The sequence below is a fragment of the Bos grunniens genome, chromosome 3, assembly GCF_055505025.1.
Source record: "Bos grunniens cultivar Pamir isolate PY7600 chromosome 3, Bosgru_T2T1.0, whole genome shotgun sequence".
Lineage (NCBI taxonomy): Eukaryota > Metazoa > Chordata > Mammalia > Artiodactyla > Bovidae > Bos > Bos grunniens.
In genome coordinates, this window is record NC_141167.1 from 87,894,224 (window position 1) to 87,919,527 (window position 25,304).

Here is a 25,304-nt window from a genome sequence, read left to right on the forward strand (position 1 = left end):
GGCTAATACAGTTCTGCCAAGATAACACACTGGTCATAGCAAACACCCTCTTCCAACAACACAAGAGAAGATTCTACACGTGGACATCACCAAATGGTCAATACCAAAATCAGATTGATTATATTCTTTGTACCAAAGATGGAGAAGCTCTATACAGTCAGCAAAAACAAGACCGGGAGCTGACTGTGGCTTGGATCATGAACTCATTATTGCCAAATTCAGACTGAAATTGATGAAAGTGGAGAAAACCACTAGATTTTTCAGGTATGACCTAAATCAAATCCCTTATGACTATACAGTGGAAGTGAGAAATAGATTTAAGGGACTAGATCTGATAGATAGAGTGCCTGATGAGCTATGGAATGAGGTTCGTGACATTGTACAGGAGACAGGGATCAAGACCATCCCCATGGAAAAGAAATGCAAAAAAGCAAAATGGCTGTCTGAGGAGGCCTTACAAATAGCTATGAAAAGAAGGGAAGCGAAAAGCAGAGGAGAAAAGGAAAGATATACCATTTGAATGCAGAGTTCCAAAGAACAGCAAGGAGAGATAAGAAAGCCTTCCTCAGTGATCAATGCAAAGAAATAGAGGAAAACTATCAATGCAAAGAAACAGAATGGGAAAGACTAGAGATCTCTTCAAGAAAATTAGAGAAACCAAGGGAATATTTCATTCAAAGATGGGCTCAATAAAGGACAGAAATGGTAGAGACCTAACAGAAGCAGAAGATATTAAGAAGAGGTGGCAAGAATACACAGAAGAACTGTACAAAAATGATCTTCATGGCCCAGATAATCACGATGGTATGATCACTCACCTAGAGTCAGACATCCTGGAATGTGAAGTCAAGTGGACCTTAGGAAGCATCACTATGAACAAAGCTAGTGGAGGTGATGGAATTCCAGTTGAGCTATTTCAAATCCTAAAAGATGATGCTGTGAAAGTGATGCACTCAATATGCCAACAAATTTGGAAAACAGCAGTGGCCACAGGACTGGAAAAGGTCAGTTTGCATTCCAGTTCCAAAGAAAGGCAATGCCAAAGAATGCTCAAACTACCGCACAATTGCACTCATCTCACACGCTAGTAAAGTAATGCTCAAAATTCTCCAAGCCAGGCTTCAGCAATACATGAACCGTGAACTTCCAGATGTTCAAGCTGGTTTTAAAATAGGCAGAGGAACCAGAGATCAAATTGCCAACATCCGCTGGATCATCGAAAAAGCAAAAGAGTTCCAGAAAAACATCTATTTCTCCTTCATTGACTATGCCAAAGCCTTTGACTGTGTGGATCACAATAAACTGTGGAAAATTCTGAAAGAGATGGGAATACCAAGCCACCTGACCTGCATCCTGAGAAACCTGTATGCAGGTCAGGAAGCAACAGTTAGAACTGGACATGGAACAACAGACTGCTTCCAAATAGGAAAAGGAGTATGTCAAGGCTGTATATTGTCACCCTACTTATTTAACTTATATGCAGAGTACATCATGAGAAATGCTGGGCTGGAGGAAGCACAAGCTGGAATCAAGATTGCCCAGAGAAATATCAATCACCTCAGATATGCAGATGACACCACCTTATGGCAGAAAGTGAAGAAGAACTAAAAAGCCTCTTGAGGAAAGTGAAAGAGGAGAGTGAAAAAGTTGGCTTAAAGCTCAACATTCAGAAAACTAAGATCATGGCATCCGGTATCATCACTTCATGGCAAATAGATGGGGAAACAGTGGAAGCAGTGGCTGACTTTATTTTTCTGGGCTCCAAAATCACTGCAGATGGTGATTGCAGCCATGAAATTAAAAGACGCTTACTCCTTGGAAGAAAAGTTATGACTAACCTAGATAGCATATTAAAAAGCAGAGATATTACTTTGCCAACAAAGGTCCATCTAGTCAAGGCTATGGTTTTTCCAGTAGTCATGTATGGATGTGAGAATTGGACTACAAAGAAAGCTGAGCACTGAAAAATTGATGCTTTTGAACTGTGGTGTTGGAGAAGACTCTTTAGAGTCCCTTGGACTGCAAGGAGATCCAACCAGTCCATCCTAAAGGATCCTGGGTGTTCATTGGTAGGACTCATGTTGAAGCTGAAACTCCAATACTTTGGCCACCTCATGCAAAGAGTTGACTCATTGGAAAAGATCCTGATGCTGGGAGGGATTGGGGGCAGGAGGAGAAGGGGACGACAGAGGATGAGATGGTTGGATGGCATCACCAACTCAATGGACATGGGTTTGGGTGAACTCTGGGAGTTGGTGATGGACAAGGAGGCCTGGAGTGCTGCGGTTCATGGGGTCGCAAAGAGTCAGACATGACTGAGCAACTGAACTGAACAACAAGACAAGAGGTTTATCTTGTCACATCACTTCCTCCAACCTCTTATCAGTCCTAAGAACAAGTCGTGTCAACATGTTATCTATCTTAAATCATTTTGTACTGGAACCACTTGACAATGCCCAGGGGAAGCAAGGCCTTAGCCTCCTTCCTCTGGCTGGGCTCAGTCTCAGGCCTTCCTTCCTCAAGTCTCTGTGCATCCAGGGCTGCCCCACACCTTTTAAGCTCTGACTACTCCCAAACTCGTGAAAGCAGAGATATGCTGACATGTCCATCATCACATTCCCAGGTGTAGCCCAGTGCCCAGCACGTAGTAGCCACATGGTGCACATTTGTCAAATGAATGAATTATTCTCTAATGGCTTCAGGTGATTCAGTCACTATCAACTGGGTACCAAGTATGTGCTGGGCACTTTCAATTTGGAGATAAACACAAGACAAGCTACGGTTTTTCCAGTGGTCATGTATGGATGTGAAAGATGTACCATAAAGAAAGCTGAGCGCCAAAGAATTGATGCTTTTGAGCTGTGGTACTGGAGAAAGCTCTTGAGAGTCCCTTGGAGTGCAAGGAGATCAAACCAGTCAATCCTAAAGGTAATCAGTCCTGAATATTCATTGGAAGTACTGATGCTGAAGCTGAAGCTCCAATACTTTAGCCACCTGATGCCAAGAACTGACTCATGAGAAAAGACCTTGATGCTAGGAAAGACTGAAGGCAGGAGGAGAAGGGGACTACAAAGGATGAGAAGGTTGGATGGCATCACTGACTCGATGAACATGGGTTTGAGCAAACTCTGGGAGATGGTGAAGGACAGGGAAGCCTGGCATACTGCAGTCCATGGGGTTGCAAAGAATCAATTGGACACAACTGAACTGAACTGAAACACAGGACCAGCTTGGAGGAAGTCTCCATCTCAGTGCGGCTGAAGCTTCAGTCTGATGCTCCAGAGTATAGCTATCAGCACCCCTTGAAACACTTTTAGAATATTGTGGACAATGAATGAATGACAATTTATCAGAGAAACTACAGAGAAAGGAGCCAAATTCAGTGAGACCACAGGGACAGGAATCATTGATCTGCCTGAGGAGTCAAAAAAGGCTCTGCTGGTGAAGGATGTGGTGTTTGTGACTTCAGCCTTGACAGATGAGGTGTTTGCCTTAAGCACAAGTTGGGAAAGGAGCATTGTAAACAGAGGCACCAGTATTAATAAGAGCAAGCAGTTATAAAATTACTAATTGGGGCTGGAATAAGTGACAGGAGATGCCCCTTCCAGACATGGCTGCCTATAACATATTTCCCAGGGGCTAGGGGTGGGTGGAGCCACAAAGAGACTGAAACATTGAATCCTAGTGAATTGAAGAAAGAAAAAGCTCTTGAATTTGACGTTATGATTAACAGGCTCGTCCTATTTAGCCTCATTTAGATTCATTTTCATATAGAGACAAAATGAGCTTAATCATTTCAGTAAATGCATTTTCAAAAGCATCAGGGAACTGTAGGGCTTGGGTGCCATTCTCCCTAGGTCTGAGGCTCAGGAGGGAACCTGGGTTCCAGCCAGAGTTTACATCACCTGCAGGTCAGGTGTGGGAAGCATCTCCTGGGACACAGCAGAGTGTCCCAGCCCCCGTCACAGGACACAATTCATCCCCTTCTGGCCGGGTAGTAGCCTCTCTGCCTGTGCCCTGCCCCCAGAAGAGAAGACAGAGCCTGGGTGGGCGCTTTGGGGGCTGCATAAGAAGAGGGCTGCCCCCAAACCTGCTGACTAAGGCTCCACAAGGTGCCGCAGCAAGCGCAGTTGGTCTCCGGTGTTTGCTCTCAGGCCATTTCCTGCTCAGATTTGGGAATTTTCAGACCCAGAGGGAAAGTCCCTTGAGACAAATATTAGAACGAGAGAGAGCGCACCGGATCCGCCTGGAGAGCGCGGAAGGAAAGACCAGGCTCTGTCCAAAATCCGCGCGCTGGAGGGCGGGAGGCGGCGGAGCCCGCGTTACTTTCTTGAAGGCTTTGGCTGTGAGAGCAGCACACAGGGCGACTGGAAGACAAACGGAGAAGACCGGCCCGCTGGGTGGGGGCGGGGAGGCGTTCAGTGGGCCTCCGGAGTGTGTGAGTCTGTGTCAGTGCGCCCGCGCCTGTGTGTGTGTGCGTGTGTGTGTGTGTGTGTCTGGCGCCTGTCCAAGGTGATTTCCCATAAACCACATGCCTCACAAGTCCGCTTAAAAGGCTGTGCCGAGGAGCTGGCCAGTGGAGCCCGGCTCGGGGAAAGTGAAAGTTTGTCTGGGTGCTCCGCGCGCTGCCGAGAGTCCCTCTACACTCCCGGGTCAGCAGCGCGGCCCTCGGCCAGGGCGCGGACTCTGCAGAGGCCAGCGATCAAGACAGCGAGCGGCAGAGCGAGGGCGGCCGACGCGCCCGGCCGGGACCCAGCTGCCCGTATGACCGCGCGGGGCGCCGCCGGGCGCTGCCCTCCCACGGTAAGCGATCGCCGCGGCACCGGGCCCGGGCCGGGCTGGGACTGGAGCTTGGCGGCGCCGCACGGCTCCTCGGAGCCCACTGCCCAGCGCGCGCCGACTGCTGAGGCTCTTCCGTCCCCCGGCACCGGGCCCATCTTTGCACGCCGATTGCGCGAGGCCCCTCTTGCGCTGGGGCTGGGACCAGAAGCGGCCCTGCAGCTGCTCCAGGGGCTGCGGCACCTCTTTGGAGAAGGGAAGACTGCTTACCCCATTGCAGGAAGAGGTACACAGAGCCACCTGCGGGCAAAGGAGAGGGGTTTGCAGTCAAGGGGCAGAAGCTCCGTCCTAGACTCTCTCCACCGCCAAGGGACAGGCGGAATGGCTGTGCGCCTGAGGGTGGCGCCTGCCCAGTGGGCATTCCACACGAGCCATACGCATGCTTCTAGGTCCTGCTGGGGAGTGGGAGCTTCTGAATGGGGAAAGTTCAGGTGCCGTCCAGCTTATAGAACGCAAGGCAGAAGGAAGGAGCTGGGCAAGCCACTACTTGTTCCAGCTCACAGACCGGAGCTGTTGGGCATTTGGGTGGCTGGATCAAGTCTGTTTTGTGGGGGATGGGGGTACCAGAGTTGCCTGGTGCCGGCTATGGATCTTCCTGCAGATTCAGGTTCAGTCAGTCGGGGAGCTCCTGGGCTTGATGATGGTAGAGAAGGTGGAAGGAAGGTTTGGGGTTGCAGAACTGTGGACAGGGGCTGCGGGCGGTTCACCGCTGCCCTGCCCGAACCATGGGCTGTAGCTGGGGCAGCTGCTAGATGGTGCAGAGTGACTCCATTAACGAACAGTAAGTGGTCTGCCAATGGGTTTGCATCTGAGGAATTCTAGAGGAGAAACCTGGTGGGGGAGTGGGGTGCAGCGAGAGAAGCAGAAAATTATTCAGAGGATAAGGGAGGGAGGTTGCAAGTAGGGTGATAGGGACAAGCCTTTCATGAGGAGGAAGAGCCAGCTGAAAGAGATGAGATGGGGTTAGGAGGGGAAGTCAGGAAGGGTGAGGTGACGGGCAACAAGACAAATAGGGGCTGGAAGTGAGACGCTAAAGAAAGAGGAGGAAGATAAATGTGGAAGGAAAGAGGCTGATTTTGGACAGGGGCAGCCTGAGGGTCCACTCATGCTAAGGTCTCTCCAGGGACCATTTTGCTGGGGAATTTGGGACAGGGTGAGAAGCAGGTGAGGATGGGTGGCTGGGCTGAGATGTCCCAGAGTCTCTCTGAGCCTGAAGCAGAGATTCCTAGGGCTGTCCCAGAGGCCAAAGCTGGTGGGTGGGAAGAAGAAAGGAGTGGGGAGAAGAGCCAGCCCAGCCAGACACAAGCTAGAGTGTTAACCCTTGGGTACCTGTCCAGCTCCTCCTCTTAGGCCAAGTCAAGGCCCCAGGTGCAGGGGTGGTCCCCTTTGGCCACCTTCAAAGTCAGCCTCCCATATGGTGGCTGTACACTCCCCACACTGATGCCTGAAATAACCCCAGAAGCCAGGCAGCCCTTGGGGTTAAGCATTGCCCTCTCCTGGCTGCCCTCAAACATCAATATCTTAATTTGTCTGTGGCAAGGCTGTCTTCCTGAGCATCCCCTTCCCCATGGACCCTTTCCTCCAAACCACACTGACACCTGAGGCTTGGAGTCTCAGGGGCAACCAGCCTGGGGCAGAGACATACGTTCTGCATGGCCCAGTATCCTCCTGTGGGTCCTGAAGTGCAGGTTCCTGAGGGCTGGCACAGCCATTCCCACCCAGAACTCCCTCCTTAACCATCCAACAAAGGCCAGTGTTCCCTCCATGACTCTTCTCCCTCTTCCACGGTATCCCTCTCCCAGGTCAGACCAGGACCCTCACCAGGCCCTGGTGCTGAACAGCACTGGGCCATCCTGAGCCTCTTTCCTTCAGGCCCCCCTTCCCCCTCCTCTCTCTGCCATCAACTCCCCCCTTCCACCCCCTCCGCCCCCGTTCTCCACCCCCCTACCCCCCCAATCTTTGAAGGTCTTACTGTGGCCCCTCCTCCCTGCAACCTCCCTGGAGCCCAGCCAGGGCTTCTCCCTGGTAAGAGCTGACAAACATTTTAGGCTTTTGGTTCTATGTAAATCAGCATGTTGTTGTGGGCTGTTTCACAGCCTCCAGTGTGCTACTTGTTTGCACTATTTGTCTCAGCATCTGAATTAAAAGGCAGAGCCCAGAACCCAGGAAGGTACCAGCCTACACCCCACCCTGACAGCATTTCCCCAGACGTGCCAGGAGGCGACATCCAGCTGGGGAGAGACAGCCCCAGGGTCTTTGCCTCTGGCTGGAGAAGGGGGTACCTAGAGCCAGGGAGAGGGCTAAGGGGACCTTGGCAAGGAGGACGGAAGTGGAATGACAGGGTGTCAGGAGCTCGTCCATCACTCTGGGGATGAGCAGCTACTGGGTCAGCGGGGTGCTGAAAGAGGGGAGAGATCTCAGAGAATGTTCTTGCAATGATAAGAGCTGTCAGGCTGGATGCAGAGCCTGATGGGGCTCCGGTAGGCAGGTGCCAGCCAGGGATGGTCTAGAGTTGGCACTGCTGCCTCTGATTAATCCGTTGGGCTCTTCTTGACACACAGCCCTGTGGCTCCAAAGGTCTGTGATGCGGGATAGGTTCCCAGTGAAACTGAGTTTGGGCCCCTGGTTTTTCCATTAGCAGAGCCAGACATGCGTGGAATCAGGTAGGAGGAAGGGCTGGGCCCAGAGAGATGTCTCTGGCTCCAAGTGTGGAAGCCAGCCAGTGTAGGAACATGAACCTGAGAGGAGTGTGCAGCTCCCAAGATGCCTGGCTCAGTGTTTGATGTTACAGAGTCAGAATAATGGGCAGAAGCAAGTCCTGCATTCGAGGAGTTTCCCATGTGACTGGCATTTAGACTGGCAGGCACAACTCCCATGTCCTCATTAGAAGTTCAGTGTGTAGAATGGCTTGGCCTGGGTTAATCTGGGAAAGCTTCTTGGAGGAGGTGACATTTGGGTTGTTATCAAGGGAGTGGAGGGTTGTGCGTGGTTCTTAGGAAATCTTGAGGAAGGTGGCTTTGGGAATGCTGTATTCTGGGATGAGAGGCCGAGCCTGTAGCACTGTAGGTCTGAGATCCTTGTTTTTCCATCCTCTGCAGGGGAGGGTGGTTCCTGGGGAGTGTGAGAGAGCTGGGGAGAAATGATGCCCTCTCTATCACAGACATGGCTGGGCCCTCTGCTGCTGCTGGCCTGTCTCCTGGTGAGCAATGGTGCTACTGAGGAGGTGTCGGAGAACTGTAGCCACATGATTGGGAATGGACACCTGCTGTTCCTGCAGCAGCTGGTGAGTGTCTGGCCCTGCCTACCCCAGCTTCTCCCCACTGGGGAAACGGAGGTAGGGAACAGGGCCAAAGAGGGGGTTGTAGGCAGAAGAGTACAGCCATGCAGGATGTGGCTTGTGGCTCCCACTAGCTCCACGGATGTTCTTCTCATTGACCTTCTAAAGGTCAATGACTCTGACCCCACCCCCACCCCCAATCCTGAAGCCCTCTCCAGCTCTCCTGCAGGCAAGGGACAGGGTGGGCTTCTAGCTGATTACCTGGGTTAATGATGGCCTAGAATGTCCATCAAGGACTCTGAAAAGGCTTATAAAGCCTGCTCTCCCTCGATGGGATGCTTCCCTCGAGGAGCCAGCCCAGTCTGCCTTCTGTGTCCAAATGTTGCCTCTAGCTCCTGGACTCCCAGATGTGCCGCCAGCCTGGCACCAGGGCCTCAGCCAGATTTGGAAGGGAGGCTCCCAGCTGACTTCCAGCCCTATCCGACACTTCCCTGGCTCTTGCCCGAACCCTGGGGCTGGGATGGCCCGCTCACCCGGGCCTTGAAGGAGCCCATGCCTCACCCTCATCAGGCCAGCAGAGATGTCAACAATTCCTAGCGTGGTTCAGTTCAGTTCAGTTCAGTCGCTCAGTCGTGTCCAACTCTTTGCGACCCCATGAATTGCAGCACACCGGGCCTCCCTGTTCATCACCAACTCCCAGAGTTCACCCAACAGGCAGAATCAGGTTGCTATCATGACTGCTGTCCTGCTCAGAAGAGAATTTGCCATCCCTCTGGCCAGGAAGGCAGGGTGGACGGAGCCCCACTGGCTAAGGTCAGCTCCAGGGCCTTGAGTTTGGGGCCTGTGGGCTGGCCTCCTGTCTCTCTTACCCCCTGTGCTTTTCCTCCTGTATGTAGCTGCCGTAGCAATACAAAGTAGACCAAGAATCGCTGCATTCTTTGAGGCTCAGAATCATAGAACCACAGCTCTGAAGGGCAGCAGCAGCTATAAGGGCATCTAGCCCCAGTCCATATATATCCTGAATTCCTAGAGCTTGTCTAACCTCTGCTTAAATTCCTTCCAGGACAGGGAGCTCACTACCTCACACAGGAGATTATGTCCTCTATCCTGTATTAGACAGTTCTTCCGTATAACAAACTGGCATCTGTCAGACTTCATAAAGTAGGAGGTACAAGACAGAGACTTCTTGTTCTTCTCCAGCCCTCCCCTGGCCATATGGAAGTCACAAGTCTTCCCCTAGCCTTAGCTCTGTCATCTCATGTATGGTTTGGGGAGGTGGATGAGGATCAAACGCCAGAAACTCTAGTTTCCATCCAAAAACTCTAGTCCCCATTCTTAGGCAAGCTCAGTGGAAATGCAGACACCTGCCACCACTAGCCTGCTCTCTCTTACAGATTGACAGTCAGATGGAGACCTCGTGCCAAATTTCCTTCGAGTTTGTAGACCAGGAGCAGTTGGTGAGTTATGGCTGTTTACAAAGCCCATGGGCCCATATGTATGCACTTACCAGGATGGGTGTATGTGGGCAGGAGAAATCCTAGAGCTGCACAGGGTATGCATGTGAGGACCCCTGGGTGCCCAAGTCTGGGGTGCCAGGGTCCAGGGTTGGTTAGGGTCCTGGGCTCAAGTCCCCTGCGGTGCCCTTCTCCTGGCTTGGCACATGTCAAAGTCTTACAATGTGTCAGGCACTTTTGATCCCAACTATGTGGTTCACTCGTCGTGTTTATAAAAGGTCAGGGGAGAGGGTATAGCTCGGAAGCAGTGGAGGTCTGATTTGAACCCAGGAAGGCAGGCTCTAAGGCCTAAGGCAAACCAATACCTCTTCTGGGTCACACGCTTTGCTTAAGGATATCACCTCCATCTAACAGCCAGACCAGCAACCAAGGGGATCAGTCCAGACCTTTCCCTCTTCTTCCTTATCCAACCCCCAACCAGATGCTGAGTGATGCTGGTTCTACTCCTCAGCATCTCTGGGTTCTGGGGCCCCACCCCATCAGTTGCTTGGACAATTTCAAGAACCTCCTAAATGGCCTCCTCTCCTCCAGTGCACTCCTTATCCCACCACTGGGGGGAGCGCTCTGAACCACAACTTGTTATCTTCACTGCCTTTCCTGAACCTGGAAACCCCCTCACTCCAGGGGAAAGCCTTGGTTGTCTAGCCTGGGTTTACAAGTTACAGTCTCCATCACACAGCCCAACACACCACCCCATTCTGTGTTCCTTCCTGCCTCCAAGCCTTTGCACGTGCTCTTTCTGATGCCTGTAATGCCTTTCCAGCTGTCCCCACCCCAGCCTTTATGCCACATCTATTTATCTTCTTGCCTGATACAAAATCACCATCATGGCCAGGGTTTGCTCCCATCTCTGAGCTTCTGCACACCTGAGCCAAAGACACTTCCATTAGAACTGGAGACCAATCTCACGGTCCGAGGAGTAACCTCAGTGTTCCACTCACTTGCTCACGCCTACCTCACCAAGCATTTACTACAAGGAACCTATTGGACCAGGTACTAGGAATACAGAGCTAAAGCAGAGTCTTCACTGAGGCATCCACCATCCTTTTAGGGAGGCAAAACCCTGGGGTTTTGTTCTTTGAACCCTGGGGTAGTCTCCAGTACCCCTGTGGCTGGGAGGATTAGAAGGAGTCATATGGTAAAGAGCTTCTTGTGAAAGCAAGCCAAAAGAGGGTCAGAGACAGAAAAAGAGAAGTTCCTCAGAACTCACTCTACCTATGCACCTTCAATCTGAGCTCACCTTTCAGAAATCCAAGGACCACTCTGGTCAGAATCCACATTTCCTTCCCTCTAAGAAAGGGAATCAGTAGGGCATGCAATCCCCAGTAGTGTCAGATCCCAACAAGGGAGAGTGAAAGCCAGCTGAGGGCAATGTTCTCCGTCTTCTGTAGTGGATGGTCTTCTCCTCAGGAGCAGTCTGTCTGGGAGGCGGGTCTCCGGCACAGAGCCTGCGCTCCCAGGTGGCGTCAGCCAGGTCATAAACTCCAGGTTGTTACTTTCCAGGATGATCCCGTGTGCTACCTTAAGAAGGCATTTCTCCTGGTGCAAGACATAATGGAGGATACCATGCGCTTCAAAGACAACACCCCCAATGCCAAAGTCATCGTCCAGCTCCAGGAACTCTCTCTGAGGCTGAAGAGCTGCTTCACCATGGACTATGATGAGCAGGACAAGGTAGGAGGGCCCTGGAGCTGGGAGCACTGAGGGAGAGAGGGCAGAGGGCAGCTGTGGTGGTACCATCCCTGCCTGTAAGCACAGGGATGCTCACTGGCCTCAACCCCAGGTCATGGCTCACTTGCACTCTCACTCACGTATTCATTCCACAAACCTTTGCTGAGGACTCACAGTGCAGGAGGGACAGTACTAGGCCTTGCTGATGTTCCTCGTGAGCAGGAACTACATGGTTCCCAGCCTTTGGGAGCTTATAGTTAAATGAGGGTGGCAGTCACTAAACAATGACACGAGTAGATAGAATTTTAACCCATGAAGACTGTTCGTTCAACAAAGAAGAGTGTCTATTGTGTATTGTTGTTCTAGACTCTGGGGAACAGCTGTGATCAGACAAAATTCCCCACATTCATGGAGCTTGGTGTGAGGGTGGTGAGACAGTTAACAAGATACATAAATAAAATAAAAGTAAAGCGGCAATAACTGCATTGCAGAAAGCAAACCAGAAAGGGAAGACCAGAGGAGGTGAGGGAGAGAGCCAGGAAGGAGAAGTATGTGGGGCTCCAGAAGAGAGAAATGGGACTCAGATTTAAAAGGCAGTGGGGAAGAAGAGACAGGGAAGGCTTCTGAGTAAAAAGGTATTCACTCGAGGTTCAAAGATGAGTAAGAGTTAGAACGCATGAAAAGTGGTCAGAGTGCTCCAGAATAGAGAATTCTGGGCACAGAGCCCTAAGTACGCACATTCAGGCCCACCCAGCATGGTTGGCATGGCCAAGGCCTGGGAGTGAAGGCAAGAGAGCCATGGAGGTGGGAGCCTGTGTCTCCCAGCTGGGTCTAAAAAATACGGGATTTTGTTTAAAGTGTGAGTAAGTGAATTTGCTCAGTCGTGTCCTTGTCCGACTCTTTGCGATCCCATGGACTGTAGCCTACCAGGCTCCTCCATCCATGGGATTTTCCAGGCAATAGTACTGCAGTGGTTGCCATTTCCTTCTCCAAGGGACCCAGTCTAACTTGCGCTGTGAGACCATTCTGGCTGCTGTGCTGGGAAGGGTGTGTAGGGATCAGGGATGGAGGCTGAGCAGCCAGCAGGAGGTGCAAGTCCAGGTGGCTTGGACTAGGTTTGTGCAGTGAAGGTGAGGCCAGGGGACACCTTCTGAGTTTAGAGAAGAATGACAATGGTTTTGTCTGCAGCCTGTAGAGTTTCAGTGATGCTGAAGTGGGACAGAGCAGGTTTGGGGGAAGGGCAGGAGTTCCAGGCTGGGGCACACTATGCTTGAGATGTTTATGAAATGGCTGAGTGGAGATGTTGATTATGTCGGTGGATGTACGAGTCTGGAGTTTGGCTGGTGATTGACAGACGGAAGCAGTGTCGGTCTGAAGGTCATCTGTGAAGCTAGGGGTCTTCATAACATTGCCAACTGTGAGAAGAGAAACAGGCCCAGGAATCTCAGCATTTATTTAGAAGTCAGGCACAGGAAGGGGGCCTGGCAAGGAGACTGAAGAGCAGCATAAGGGGTGGGAGGAAACCCAGGAGAGCGTGGGATCACTGAGCCCATGTAAAAGAACGTTTCAGGATGGGAAGTGTAGTCACCTTTATCAACCGGGATTTGAGACGTCAAGCAGGAGAAGAGCTGAAAAGTGTCTGATGGATTTGGCAATGGATGTTGGAGGCAGGTGCCAGAGCAAGTGGACAGAGAGTGAGGAAGTGGAGACAGCACTGTGGAAGAACCTGGCTCAAAAAAAAAAAAAAAAAAATGAAGAAAAAGAGAGCTAGCTGGAGGGAGGGTGGGATGGAGAGAGGAAAGATTTTTAAATAAGAGAAGTATTAGATCTGTGGGTTTTCCAGGGTTGAGGTTCATAAGAATCCTCTGTGGAGCTTGTTTAAAATGCAGATTCCTGGACTTCCCTGGCAGTCCCATGGTTAGGACTTGCACTTCTTCTTCAAGGGGTGTGGGTTCGATCCCTGGTCAGGGAGCTAAGATCCTGCATGCCGCATGGTGTGGCTAATAATAATAATAATAATAAAAGTGAAAGGAAGTCTTCATTTAAAATTTTCCAATTCCAAAACACCTTTCCTTTTAAACAAATAAAAACTCAAATAACTTCTAGTTAAAAAAAAAAAAAAAAAAACTTTTAAATACGAATTCCCAGTATGTACCCCTAGAAAGTCTGATTCACTAGGTCTGTGGGTGGGCCTTGGAATCTGTATTTTAGTAAGCCACATGCCCTGCACATTGCAGGGATGCTGGGAGGTAGGGAGCGGGTGAAGCTAAAGGAACAGGTCTCCTGAGGAGCTGGCAGGGGAGGGATTCAGAGCTCTGGAGGTGAAAAGCCACTGCCTCTGTTGAGACAGGTAGACACCAGGACATTCTGTCCTTGTTTTCTCTGTGGCGTATGAGGTGAGGTATAAAGAACACAGATATTTTGTAAGAAAAACAAGAGGAAGAGAGCTCACCTCTTCCTTACAGTTGCCCTGGCAGGGAGGCAGGCAGGGATTGTCGTTTTGATTTGACAAATGAGATGAGCCCAAGCTGGAAAGTTCTTTTGGCCAGTGTTGCTGAGTTGGTGAGTAATGAAACCAAGCCTGGGGCTTCCCATTCCCATGTTCCTCTCTCCTTTATCTGATAAACATTTACTGAGGACCTACTGTGCACAGCCCCTGGGCATCCAGTGGTGCTTTCAAGGACTTCAGTGCCTAGTAAAGCCCATAGTTCTTCCTCGTGCAGCTCAGTTTAAGGAAGGACTTGGGAGTCGTCAGCAGGCGGGCAATAGATGCCATAAAGCCATGGGCACAGTGTCTGGGGGTGAGTGGAATGCCAGCCTGTGAAAGTCAAGTGGAAGGGGACAGCCTAGTAAGGGGACTGAGATGGAGCAGCTCAAGGGGAGGAGGGAAAACCTGGAGTGTGATGTTCTCAGAGCCCCAGTGGGCGTGGAGGGCCTAGGTCCCATGAGCAGAAGAGAAACTAGCAGCTCAGCACACAGGACTGGGACAGCCTGGGCTCTCCTGTCAAGATACACCAACGCCGGAGAAGGACCCACAGCCCCACGCCTCCTCCAGGCCTTTCTCCTCACCACAAAGGATGCTCTTTCTAAAGGATTAGAGTCTTAGGCTCCACCCACCTCCCCAGCATGCCCCAGAAGTTTTCTTTGCTCTGTGGATAAGGTTAATGGTTCTTGACATGGCCAGCAGGGCCCCACAGGACCTGGTCCTCGCTGACCTCTCTCCGCTGCATCTCTGGCCACTCTCCTCCTGGATGGCTGTGTGATAGCCCACTCTAGCCTTCTTTTTCATCTTTTAACATTTCAGGTTCTTTCTTACACAGTCTATTCCCACCACCTGGACAGCTCTCTCCAACCCCACCTCCTTTCCTTGTTAACTCTTGCTCATCTTTTAGTCAGTTCCTTGGGGATTCCCCCAAGCCCTCATTTAGTTCCCCTTGTTAAATACTCTCAGATAATTCTTCTTAGGACTCACTGCATTTGTAACAATGCTGGTGACCTGATGAACTCAATGTCCAACTTAGCCAGGGACCACCTCTCTCTCATTCATTACACGATTCCCAGGTAGTTATCATATGCCTGGCACATAACTATGTGTTAAATGGAGCCATGAGTAAATGATAAATCTCACCACCTTAGGACATAGGGGTCCTACAAACCAGGGTAGAGAGCAGGGAGAAAACAAGAGAAAAAGAAGATCGATGTGAGAAAGGCCAAGGGAGTTTGACAAACAAGCTAGAGACATGCTGCTGCTGCTGCTGCTAAGTCGCTCTAGTCGTGTCCGACTCTGTGCGACCCCATAGACGGCAGCCCGCCAGGCTCCCCCGTCCCTGGGATCTTCCAGGCAAGAACACTGGAGTGGGATGCCAGTTCCTTCTCCAATGCATAAAAGTGAAAAGTGAAAGTGAAGTCGCTCAGTCATGTCCGACCCTTAGCGACCCCATGGACTGCAGCCTACCAGGCTCCTCCATCCATGGGATTTTCCAAGCAAGAGTACTGGGGTGGGATGCCATTGCCTTCTCCAGCTAGAGACATGGAATCAGTGCTTATTCTCATCAAGGGGGCTCTGCTCTCCTTCCAGGCTTGTGTCCGAACATTCCATGAGACGCCTCTCCAGTTGCTGGAGAAGATCAAGAATGTCTTTAATGAAACAAAAAATCTCCTTAAAAAGGACTGGAACATTTTCAGCAAGAACTGCAACAACAGCTTTGCTAAATGCTCCAGCCATGGTAAGCACGGAAGGGGCCAGCAAGTGTGGGGCTGGGGCAGGGTGAGTGGAACAGAGGTGCACTGGGTTGTGGGGGGGTGGTGGTGCATCAGGCTGGAGGGACCCCTGGGGAGTCAGCCTGGCTGCTACTCGTGTGCTCCTGTGTGTGTAGACGTGCTTGTTTTGTGTACATATGTGGCTTCGTGTACCTCTGAGTGGTCCTAGGCACATGTCTTTTCTGACATGTGTGTGCATGCACACCTACGTATGTCTGCATGTTGAGGCATCAAAAAGGATCAAGCTGGTGGCTGTGAGATCAGGGAGTGGAAAAGGGGGCCCTCTCAGAGAGCCCTGTAGGCATGGCAGCTTTCCCACTGGCTCTGCAGGCTGGCTGAACGTATGGGGGGTTCCGTGGACAGAGCAGAGGCTCCATCCAGGAGTCAGGGCTTGCTCCAGGAGCCCTGCTGTGAATCACCAGGATAGCCTGGCTCCAGAAGTCCCCAGGACGCCTTGAGTGTCCCCTCAAGGGACAAGATTGGATTTGAAGTCTGAGCATCATTCAAACCCTGGCAGTGCTGGCCCAGCTGCGCACATATGTACCCTGCATTGTCCTCGTCTCTGCGTCCTGTGCCACGTGTACCCGCCTACATTCAACCTTGCTCCCCGAGGCAAGGGCTGAGGCCCTGCGACCGGCCAATGGCCAAGTCCAGTCTCGTCGCTTCAACCCCAAGGCCTCAAGCCTTGGCCACACGCCAGCCCCAGCCTGTTCCCGCCTGTGGGCGTGGCTGCGTAGCCTCCTGCTGTGCATGAACCCACCTTGCGGCTTTCCAACCAACAGTGTCTTTGGGGCTTGAGGGTGTCTTGTGTTAGAGGCCACTATTCAACATCTTGGCTGGCTATTGTCACCCCTGGCTTGGCGTCTGGCCAGCTGGATCTCCAGAAAGGGCAGTTTACTGGTCTTCCCTGACCCCATCCCCCAACCTGTGTGTCTAAACCCCACTCTTTGCTCTTTTCCTGCAGTTTGTTCCTTTCCTGTCTAAAGCCTGTGTCATGAGCATTGGCACCAGTCCTGTCCTCACCTCAGCCCCAGGGCTGAGTTAGGGCCTGAGGGAACCCCCCAGACCCACACCCCCTCTCCATCCCTCTGGGAAAGCTGTGCTGGAGGCTGGTGACTCTATCTCCTCCCCATCCTTCTCTCTCCTTCTCTCTGTGGTTCTTTCAGATGTGGTGACCAAGCCTGATTGCAACTGCCTGTACCCCAAAGCCACCCCTAGCAGTGACCTGGCCTCTGTCTCCCCTCAGCAGTCCCCCACCCCCTCCACAGCCCCTATGGCTGGCTTGACCTGGGCTGACTCTGAGGCAACAGACGGCAGCTCCCTCTTGCCCAGAGAGCAGGCCCTTCGCACAGTGGACCCGGGCAGTGCCAAGCAGCGACCACCCAGGAGCACCTGCCAGAGCTTTGAGTCGCCAGAGACCCCACGCGTTGAGGGCCGCCCCACTGGAGATTCTCCTCAGCCCGGCCCTTCGGTTGGAGCCCCTGTCACTGGGATGGAAGACGTTCTTGACTCTCTGCTGGGTGCTAACATAGCCCTGGAAGAGGCCTCCGGAGAGGCTAGTGAGGGTCCTATACCCCAAGGGGCAGAGCTTTCCTTCTACAGTCTGGGAGGACGCAGTGTCCAGGCAGAGCCTGCCAGCCCCAGTCACACCCCCCCAGCATCTTCAGCACTCTCTGGATCAGGAAAGGGGCTGCGGCTTGTGGATGCAACTAGCGCACACCTGCCCACACTGGGCCCCACTGAGGCCTGGAGTCACACGCCTGAGAAGACAGAACGTCCCTCTGCCTCGCCCAGAGACCACCAGGAGCCAGACATGGCCAAGACCCCAGCACTGCACCCGCAAGGCCTCAGCAGTCCCTCCGCCCTCTCTTCTCAGCCAAAGCTCCCCAGAAGCCACTCCTGGGGCCACGTGCTGTCCCTTGGGGAGCTGGAAGGCAGGAGGAGCACCAGGGACCGGAGGAGTCTTGCAGAGCTGAAAGGAGGACAAGCAAGTGAGGGGGCGGCCAGGCCCCCAGCCCGTTTTAACTCCATTCCTTTGACTGACACAGGCCACGAGAGGCAGCACAAGGAAGCCTCCGATCCCCAGCTCCCTGGTTTTGTCTTCCGCCTGCTGGTGCCCAGTATCATCCTGGTCTTGCTGGCTGTCGGCGGGCTCCTGTTCTACAGGCGGCGGCGTCGGGTAAGAAGAGCCCCATGGGGGAGAGGAGGGCATCTCGTGGGGTGGGGCACAGCCTTGGCGCAGGAGCAGGGCAGAGGACGATTTGGGTTTAGGCTGGGTTCTTCAGGCTCTGAGAGACAGGAAGTTGACTGAGCACAGAGAGTAGGAGGTTGAAGTGGAGGGTTTCTTCAAGAATGGGGAAGGCTCAGACTGCAAGATGGAGCAAAGGGACGAGGGCAGAGGAGGAGGAGTCATTCTTCCTGGGCTACAGCATGGTGAGAACCTGGAAGGGAGATGGAAGAGGAAAGTGATGCCTGTGCAGGGCAGGGCATTCCCAGAGACTGCAGAGCTGGGGGGTAAGGAGTCCCAGGACAGGAGAGGCCTCTGGAAGCCCTCTGGCCCTCTGGCTCTCTCAGAGAGCCCCAGGGCAGCCCTGCTTGAGGATGGGGCCATGGCCCCCAACCCTGGCCCCCCAGCCTCCCCCAGCTCCTCAGTGAGCCAGCTCTTTTCTGCCCCCAGAGCCATCAAGAGCCACAGATGGTGGATTCTCCCATGGAGCAACCAGAGGGCAGGTGAGAGTTTGGGGGAGGGGGCTCTGGTAGGTATGGGGGAGGGGAGGCTGTCTTGGCATTTATTTTCCATCTGGATTTGGAGGAGACATTCTGCCGCTTGCTCTAAGGAAATGAAGCTCAGAACAGGATGCTGGCGTGGGTGGCAAGAAGGAAGCATGTCTCTTCTTCCCTAGATATCTGGGATTTTTCCTAGTTTCTTCTTAGGGTTAGGCAGTTCTGGTCTCCCAAATCTGAGAGGGCTGGAGCATATGGGTGAGGATTTGGGGGTTCCCTCACTCCTTGGCCTCTGCTGAAGTCTTACAGCAGCCCTGTGCTCTGCCCACAGCCTCCTGACCCAGGAAGAGGACAGACAGGAGGAGCTGCCAGTGTAGACAGAATCCTAAGGTAAGACTCTAATCTGGATCTATCTCCACACCTTAAAACTGGTTACACCCAAGTTTTCCACTCACCCTAACTTGTTTATGGCACCACCAACTTCCCTGAGGCTCCCGCCCTTGACTCCCTTCTCTCTCTCCCCGCTACTCCCTTTTTCATTCGTCACCAAGTCTGGCCAACCCTCTGCTCCCCGGGTCCTCAGGCCTCCCATCACCGCTTCACTCCCTCCACCCCATCTGAGGCCAGGCACTGTTAATTCTGAATCAGGCTATTATTTCTGCATCGAGCTTCAACTTTTGCTGCCATCTTTCATCCCAGAGCAACCAAACTGTTTGTGTAAAGTCTTCAGCCTCCAGGGGAATTTCTGCAGCTCTGCATCACCAACCACTTCAGCTCAACATTCTCAGCTTGGCTCCCAAGTTCTTCCAGCAGCAGCCCCTCACACACATCTCTTGCCATTTTCTTCTCTGTGTGCACCCTGATTGGATCCTTCCTCCCAACGAAGACCTTTTCTGCCTTCCTGCTTTTAGATCCATGGAGCCATAGAAGCATGGTCCTAGAAGGGCTCTCGGGGGTCATTTGGTCTAGAATCCCACTGCAGAGGGGCCTCCCCTCTCTGCATCCCTGATGGGAAGTCAGCCAGCTTCTGGTTACACACTCTCAGCCACAGGCAAGCTCCCTGCCCTGCCCTAATAGCACCGTGGGGAAGTCCTTCCTTATTTGAACGTAATTGGCTTCCTGCCCCCTCCCCATCCTCCCTCATGAGAGCCTTCCGATATTTAAACTCATGTGTCCATGTCCCCTTTAAGAATTCTCTAGGCTAAGTGTGGCCAAGTCCCTCAAACATCTCTTATATGATATGGTTTTCAGACCTCTCACCATCCTGGTCGTCCTCCTTTGGACACATTCGTTTGTCAATGTCCCTCTGAAAATGTGATTCTCAGCTCTAGACATAGTGCTCCCCGATATTGTCTGACCAGCTCAGAGTTCAGAGGGACTGTAACCTTCCTTGATATGGACAGTGTTCTTCTATTTGTACCAATTAAGACTGCATTGCTCTTTTGTTTTGGTTTTTTAACCACCACATCATTCTGTTGTCATATGTTAAGCTTGTGGGCTATTGAACCCCCCAGTTCCATTTCCTATAAACCTGTGGACCCTATCCTGTACTTGGAGAACTTATTTTTTTTTAACCAGTGTGCAGGAATTTATATTCCTCCTTGTTAAAAACCACCTTGTTGGTTTTTGTCAGCCCCTCACCCGAGCCAACTGAAATTGTTTTGAATCCTAATTCTGTATTCACAGCCCTCCCAGCGTGTCTCCTGCACATCAGTGAGTGTCTTCTGTTGTCCTCACCCATGTATTTGATAAACATGTGACTCTTATCACTCCTCACGCCTGGCGCCCCAATTCCAGGCGCTCCACAGCCCTCCTCCCTTCCTTCCCCTCAAACCACAATCAGCCTGCAGGAATCAGCTCTTCCTGATGGTCTCCATCATCCTCTGGTTGCTCCTTTAGTTCCTACTCATCTTTTTTGGATTTGACTTGCTATATTGATTTGTACTTCCTTGGATGTTGTTTATTTTCATACATTTTAAAAATCTTTATGCGTATGAGTACCCCTAAGGAATCTGTAAGCCCCTGAAGCACAGGGACTGTGTCTTCTACTTTTTTTGCATTTTCTTTTCTATCCTGAGTCCTAAACAGAAAGGACCTCTTCATGCTTCACACTAAGAACTCAATAGATGTTAACTGATTGACTTCAGGGCTGACTGGCTGATTGACCCTGGCTGACTGTCTCTAACTGGCCAGCCTTCTGGTTGACCAGTTAACTAGCTAACTAGTTGATTCTGACTGGTCGACCAACTGGATAGGTGACTCTGACCAACTAACTAGCTAGTCACTGCCTAACTAGCTAGTTGATTGATGAAGCTGATTGGCTAACTGACTAGCTGGCTGCTTGCCTAAATTGCCGATTGGCTGGCAGGCTGGCTGACTAGCTGGAGAACCCATTCACGTTTCTAGTCACACCCCATGCCAAATGCAAGCCAGCACTTCAGGGCCTTCTCATGTGTAGAATGACAGGTCGGGGCCACTCCTAGAGAGATAGGGTATCTGCCAAATGCTCAAAACCACGGGAGCCGATTTAGAGAACAGTATCAGACAGTAAAAGCATCTGCCTACAATGTGGGAGACCCGGGTTTAATCCCTGGGTCAAGAAGATCCCTTGGAGAAGGAAATGGCAACCCACTCCAATACTCTTGCCTGGAAAATCCCATGGACGGAGGAGCCTGGTAGGCTACAATCCATGAGGTCGCAAAGAGTCAGACATGACTAAGCGACTTCATTTTCTTTCTTTCTTTAAGATATAACACATGTGGAACACATGTGAAAGAGATAACACTTCCTGGGGTCCACCTCGTTGGTAAGGTGGACTCAAATGGGTCAGATGGGACACTGGCAGGGCTGTGAGAATGAGGCAGACCCCTCAGAACTGGCAAGCAGAGGATGGAACAAGGTCCCTGGGGACTTCATGGCTCAATGCTGCACCACGCTCTGACTGGTCGCCCGCCTCCCTCCTCGGCCTTGGCCCTCTGCCTGCCTAATCTGAGGCCCTCCCAAGCTTTCTTCTTCCTCCCCTTAAGATTTCACTTAGAGAGTGATCCAGGGCCAGAGCCACATACAGACCCCTACTTGGATCCTGCTCTAAAGTGGTCTCCAGGCCAGGCAGCTGGAGCCTTAGGGCCACCTGAAGACTGCTGCCCTAATAAGAGAGGGAAACACAGAGGCAGAGGTATGAGAGAGGGACCCTCAGAAAAGAAATGTGGACCCTGACCCCTCCACTCCAAGGAACCAAGAAATAGGAGCAGTGGGCTGGGGCCTGCCCACTTGGTTATTCTTCCCTTCTGGCCCCAGCAGGGCCTGTGGCCCAGCCATACCGAGCATGGCTAATGTCCAGTTTATGGTCTTCCCCGCCTGCCTTCCAGAGCATGGGAATGGGCTGGGAGCCAGAAGCTATGGTCCCATCTTTCCTCCTTATCCATCACGGGTTTTGCTGGTAGGGCCCAGGGATAGTCAGGGAGGGAAGCTCCACACAGGGTCCAAAGTCAAACTGTTGGATGGAGTCCAGGGGATTTCTGCTCTGGGAACAAAGCATTCTGAGGACAAGGATGGGGGAAGGCTTGGAGACAGCAGGGCCCTGACTCCTATGCATGATGTGGGGAGGCAAGTCCCTTGGCCCATCCGGAAGGAGGCTGGCTTGCTTAGGGCTTAGCAGGCCAAATGGCAGGGTGGGAGTTTCCTTGTCTGGAACTTCCTCCAGTTCTTTCCCTTCAGATACCTCTGTCCTGCTGCCCTGAGTATTGTGTGTGATGACCTCTGTGATGAATGGTGTGGAGTGGGAATGAGAAATTCCTCTTCTTTGCTAGAGTTAGCAGGATTCACTCTTGATTTTTTTAGACCAAAGATAGTGAGATGGTCTTGCTGGGGCAGGGCAGGGGGAGGGGGGGATGGGCATCTAAGGACACTCAAGTGCCCCCTTCCCTCCTTGGTAGACCCCTCCACTTGAGTAATGCCCATCCCAGCTCCGCTCAGACCTCTGCCAGGCCATGTTACCTCCCCCTGTGGTCCCTGGTTCCCCAGGAGGAGGTAGGAGGTGAGGCCAGTCTGTCCAGCGGCTTGGGCTGCTGCCAGAGAAAGCTGCCCAGGGCCCTTGCGGTGTCTGGGGTGGCGAGGAAAGCTAGGGAAAGGATGGGAGGAAGTCCTGTCTGCAGCACCACCAGCAGCCCACAGGAACGCTCTAGCTCGCCCACCCATGTCCTCAGCGACCCCTCCCTTGACTCCCACTCAGCTGACAGCCTTTCTTTCTCTCCCCTACAGCTGGGCGCACAGGACAGTCTCTCCATGGGAGGAGAAACTGTGGGGACGGCCACCACCACCCCTCCCCAACCATTCTCCCGGGAATGTGGCCTGCCCACCATGAGAGCTCCTGGACTCGGGAGAGCAGGGCCAGACCAGAGCAGCCAGGCTGGGGCTCCTCTGCCCTTGACCCTCAGACTCTGGACTGACTAAGAGGGGCTGGAGGATGCCCCCAACGTTGCTGATATTTATCAGGGGCCCTGGAGGCTCCCATCCGCTTAAGGAAGGCTGCCAAGCCCGGCTGGGGACCCTCTGCCCCTCAGGGGCTGTGTCCTCGGCCCATTCCCCTCTAGGGACCCAGAGGCCCATGGGACATGGGAGAGCAGGGTGGGCACTGAGGAATGGAAGAACCCTCATGTCAGAGGACCTGCCTGCCGCCGAGGGATCCCAGCACCGACAAGCAGGAACTTGTCTCCAGAGAGAGAAGCATGAGGTTCACAGGGCGGGACAGCGTTGTTGGATTTCCCGTAAAGGTGTGTAGCCCAGAAGACGGGAAGAGAAGGCCTCTGGGCCTGCTGGTCTGCACTGATCGCCCGGAACGGGTCTGTACCCTCCACTTGCCTCAGTGCCCTCTGCCAACGGCCAGGCAGAGAGGGGATGCCAACCCGGCCCTCAGGACCTGCCTGACCTGGCTTGCGATGCCCAGGGCAAGACCAAGCGCTGGCCTCTGCCTCGCCGTCCCCCGAGGCCTGCCAGAGCTCCTCTAGGAGGCCGTGCAGAGCCTCTCCTCTGAAGGAAACCATCGCACTGTGAATACTGAACCTGCCTGCTGAACAGCCTGCCCCATCCATCCCGGAGAGCAAACACCTGTCTGTCCTCCCACTCCTCCAGCCTCTCTCCAGCTTCCTGCACTGAGCGCCCGAGCCGGCCTCGCCTGTCGACTGAGGGAGCCCCTGAGCCCTGACCTTCTGCTGACCCGGCTCTGACTCCCTGGGATGGATCAGGGTGGGAGAACTTCCCGGGGCCAGCAGCCAGAGCTGGTCTTTAGGCTGCGTTGTTCACCCAGGTTTCTGCATCTTGCACTTTGACATTCCCAAGAGGGACATGATTAAAGGGAGGGAGGGAAGGAGGGGAGGGACTGACACAGAGAGAGAGACTGCAGGGCGAGCTCTGACGGCAAATAGGTCTTTGAAATTGAGGGCCTGCCCCTGAGGTGTGGCAAGGGGTCAGCACCCCCGATCCCCCCGGCTGGCCTCTTTCCCTGTCCAGGCCCCTGCTCCCACCACAGTCCAAAGGCTGCTGTCAGCAGACACCTGGGCTGAGCGGTGTCCCTTCAGGAGCCCGGGAGGCAGGGACCCCCTCCTGCTCTCGTCCCACCCCTCACTAGCATCATCTCTGTAACCAGGTGAGCCAGGGTGGGAGAGGGACTTGGAGAGTCCAGGCATCTGCTTCCAGTCTGCCTTGAGGGCCTCAGCTCCCTCGACCGGCCAGGGGCTGCGACTCTGAGTTCTGGGCATTGGGTGACAGGCCAGTAGACTGCCTTCAGCCTTTGTGCTACTGTGTCCCTCCTCTTCTGCTGCTCCGGGCCCTCCACCAAGAGATCCTGTTGGACTTGGCCGCTGGACCGGGGCCTGTGAGCTTCCCTTCCTGCCCTTGAAAGTGAGGATTCTCTGGTCCCTGCCTGCCCTGTTGCTATCCGTTGAGGAAGAGGCAGTGGAGAACTTCCCCAGGAGGCCCATTTTCCTAGTCACAGACTCTATATTTGATACTAAAAAACTCTGTATTTAAAAGTGGAAGGGGAAAAAAAAAACACACACACACACAGAAAAAACATTCCTCCCTCACTCCCCACCCCTTAAACATATAGTATTTTAAAGATCAAGAAAGCGAATCCAACCCATCACAGAAACTGTGTGCTCTTGGTGACCCAGGAGTGGGAGGGGCCTCTGCAGCCCCTCTGGGTGGCTACCCGGCTACCTGCACAGGAACCCTTCTTTTCTCTGAGAAAGTCGAGAGGGAACATTGGCTCACACACTGTGAGATTTTGTTTTTATACTTGGAAGTGGTGATTTATTTTATATGAAGTCATTTAAATATCTATTTAAAAAATAGGAAGCTGCTTTTATATTTAATAATAAAAGAAGTGCACAAGCTGCCATGTGTGAGTCATGGAAAAAGTTGCTTTTGGGGTGTGGGTGGCAAAAAAGGGGGGGTGGCCAGTAGCTACTGGGGGAGCTCCAGCTCAGAAAGCATTTTTCAAAATACTTGGGGAAGGAAGGTTGTCTCCAAGTTTCATTCTTGTTACTAAAACCTCCTGCATTATCGCTGTCTCAAACACATTCATCTGCATATCTGTTTAGTAGGAAAAACAGACAAAAACCAGCCAAACGTCATGCGTGGCCACCAGCCTCTGCCCCAGCACAGCCTAGCCCAGCCCAAGAAAACAGCTGGTTGGGCTCTGTCCAAGGCCCGAGGGCCTGGTAAAGATGAGACTCCCTGACCACTGAGCTCTACTGTCCAGTCCTAGCAGGCTCTGAGGTGAATGAGCCCTGTCTGTGGACTGGGAACAAGGTGAGGTAGGCAGAAGGAAAGAGAGCCAGCAAGTTTTGTGAGTGGCCCTAAGTCCTGAGCTTCCTTCTGGAGAGGAGACCAAGGTTGCAGCCTTTCAGGGGCAGCGGGGTGCTGGGAAGGTCCAGAGTGACTGAAGCCCCAGCAGAGCCCAAATACACACCCCGGGCAAGGCTGGAACAAGGTGGGGCAGGGGTGGGGCGCCTCCCACT

At 52.7% G+C, this 25,304-nt stretch overlaps 1 protein-coding gene across 5 annotated transcripts; it reads left to right on the top strand.

Moving 5' to 3' along the window:
• The first annotated feature begins 4,578 nt into the window (after nt 1–4,578).
• CSF1 (colony stimulating factor 1) lies at nt 4,579–24,680 on the top strand. 5 transcript variants are annotated; one of them, XM_086391711.1, is made up of 9 exons: nt 4,579–4,803; nt 8,000–8,122; nt 9,511–9,573; nt 11,134–11,304; nt 15,380–15,527; nt 16,728–17,740; nt 18,239–18,291; nt 18,617–18,675; nt 22,546–24,680. In XM_086391711.1, the coding sequence occupies exons 1-8, from the start codon at nt 4,765–4,767 to the stop codon at nt 18,660–18,662; spliced, it is 1,656 nt and encodes a 551-aa protein (XP_086247837.1). In that variant the 5' UTR covers nt 4,579–4,764; the 3' UTR covers nt 18,663–18,675; nt 22,546–24,680. The 5 variants fall into 5 exon arrangements, with proteins under 5 accessions (XP_086247837.1, XP_086247839.1, XP_086247841.1 ...); XM_086391713.1 differs by having other exon boundaries at nt 17,610–17,740; XM_086391715.1 differs by lacking the exon at nt 18,239–18,291.
• The last annotated feature ends 624 nt before the right edge of the window (nt 24,681–25,304 follow it).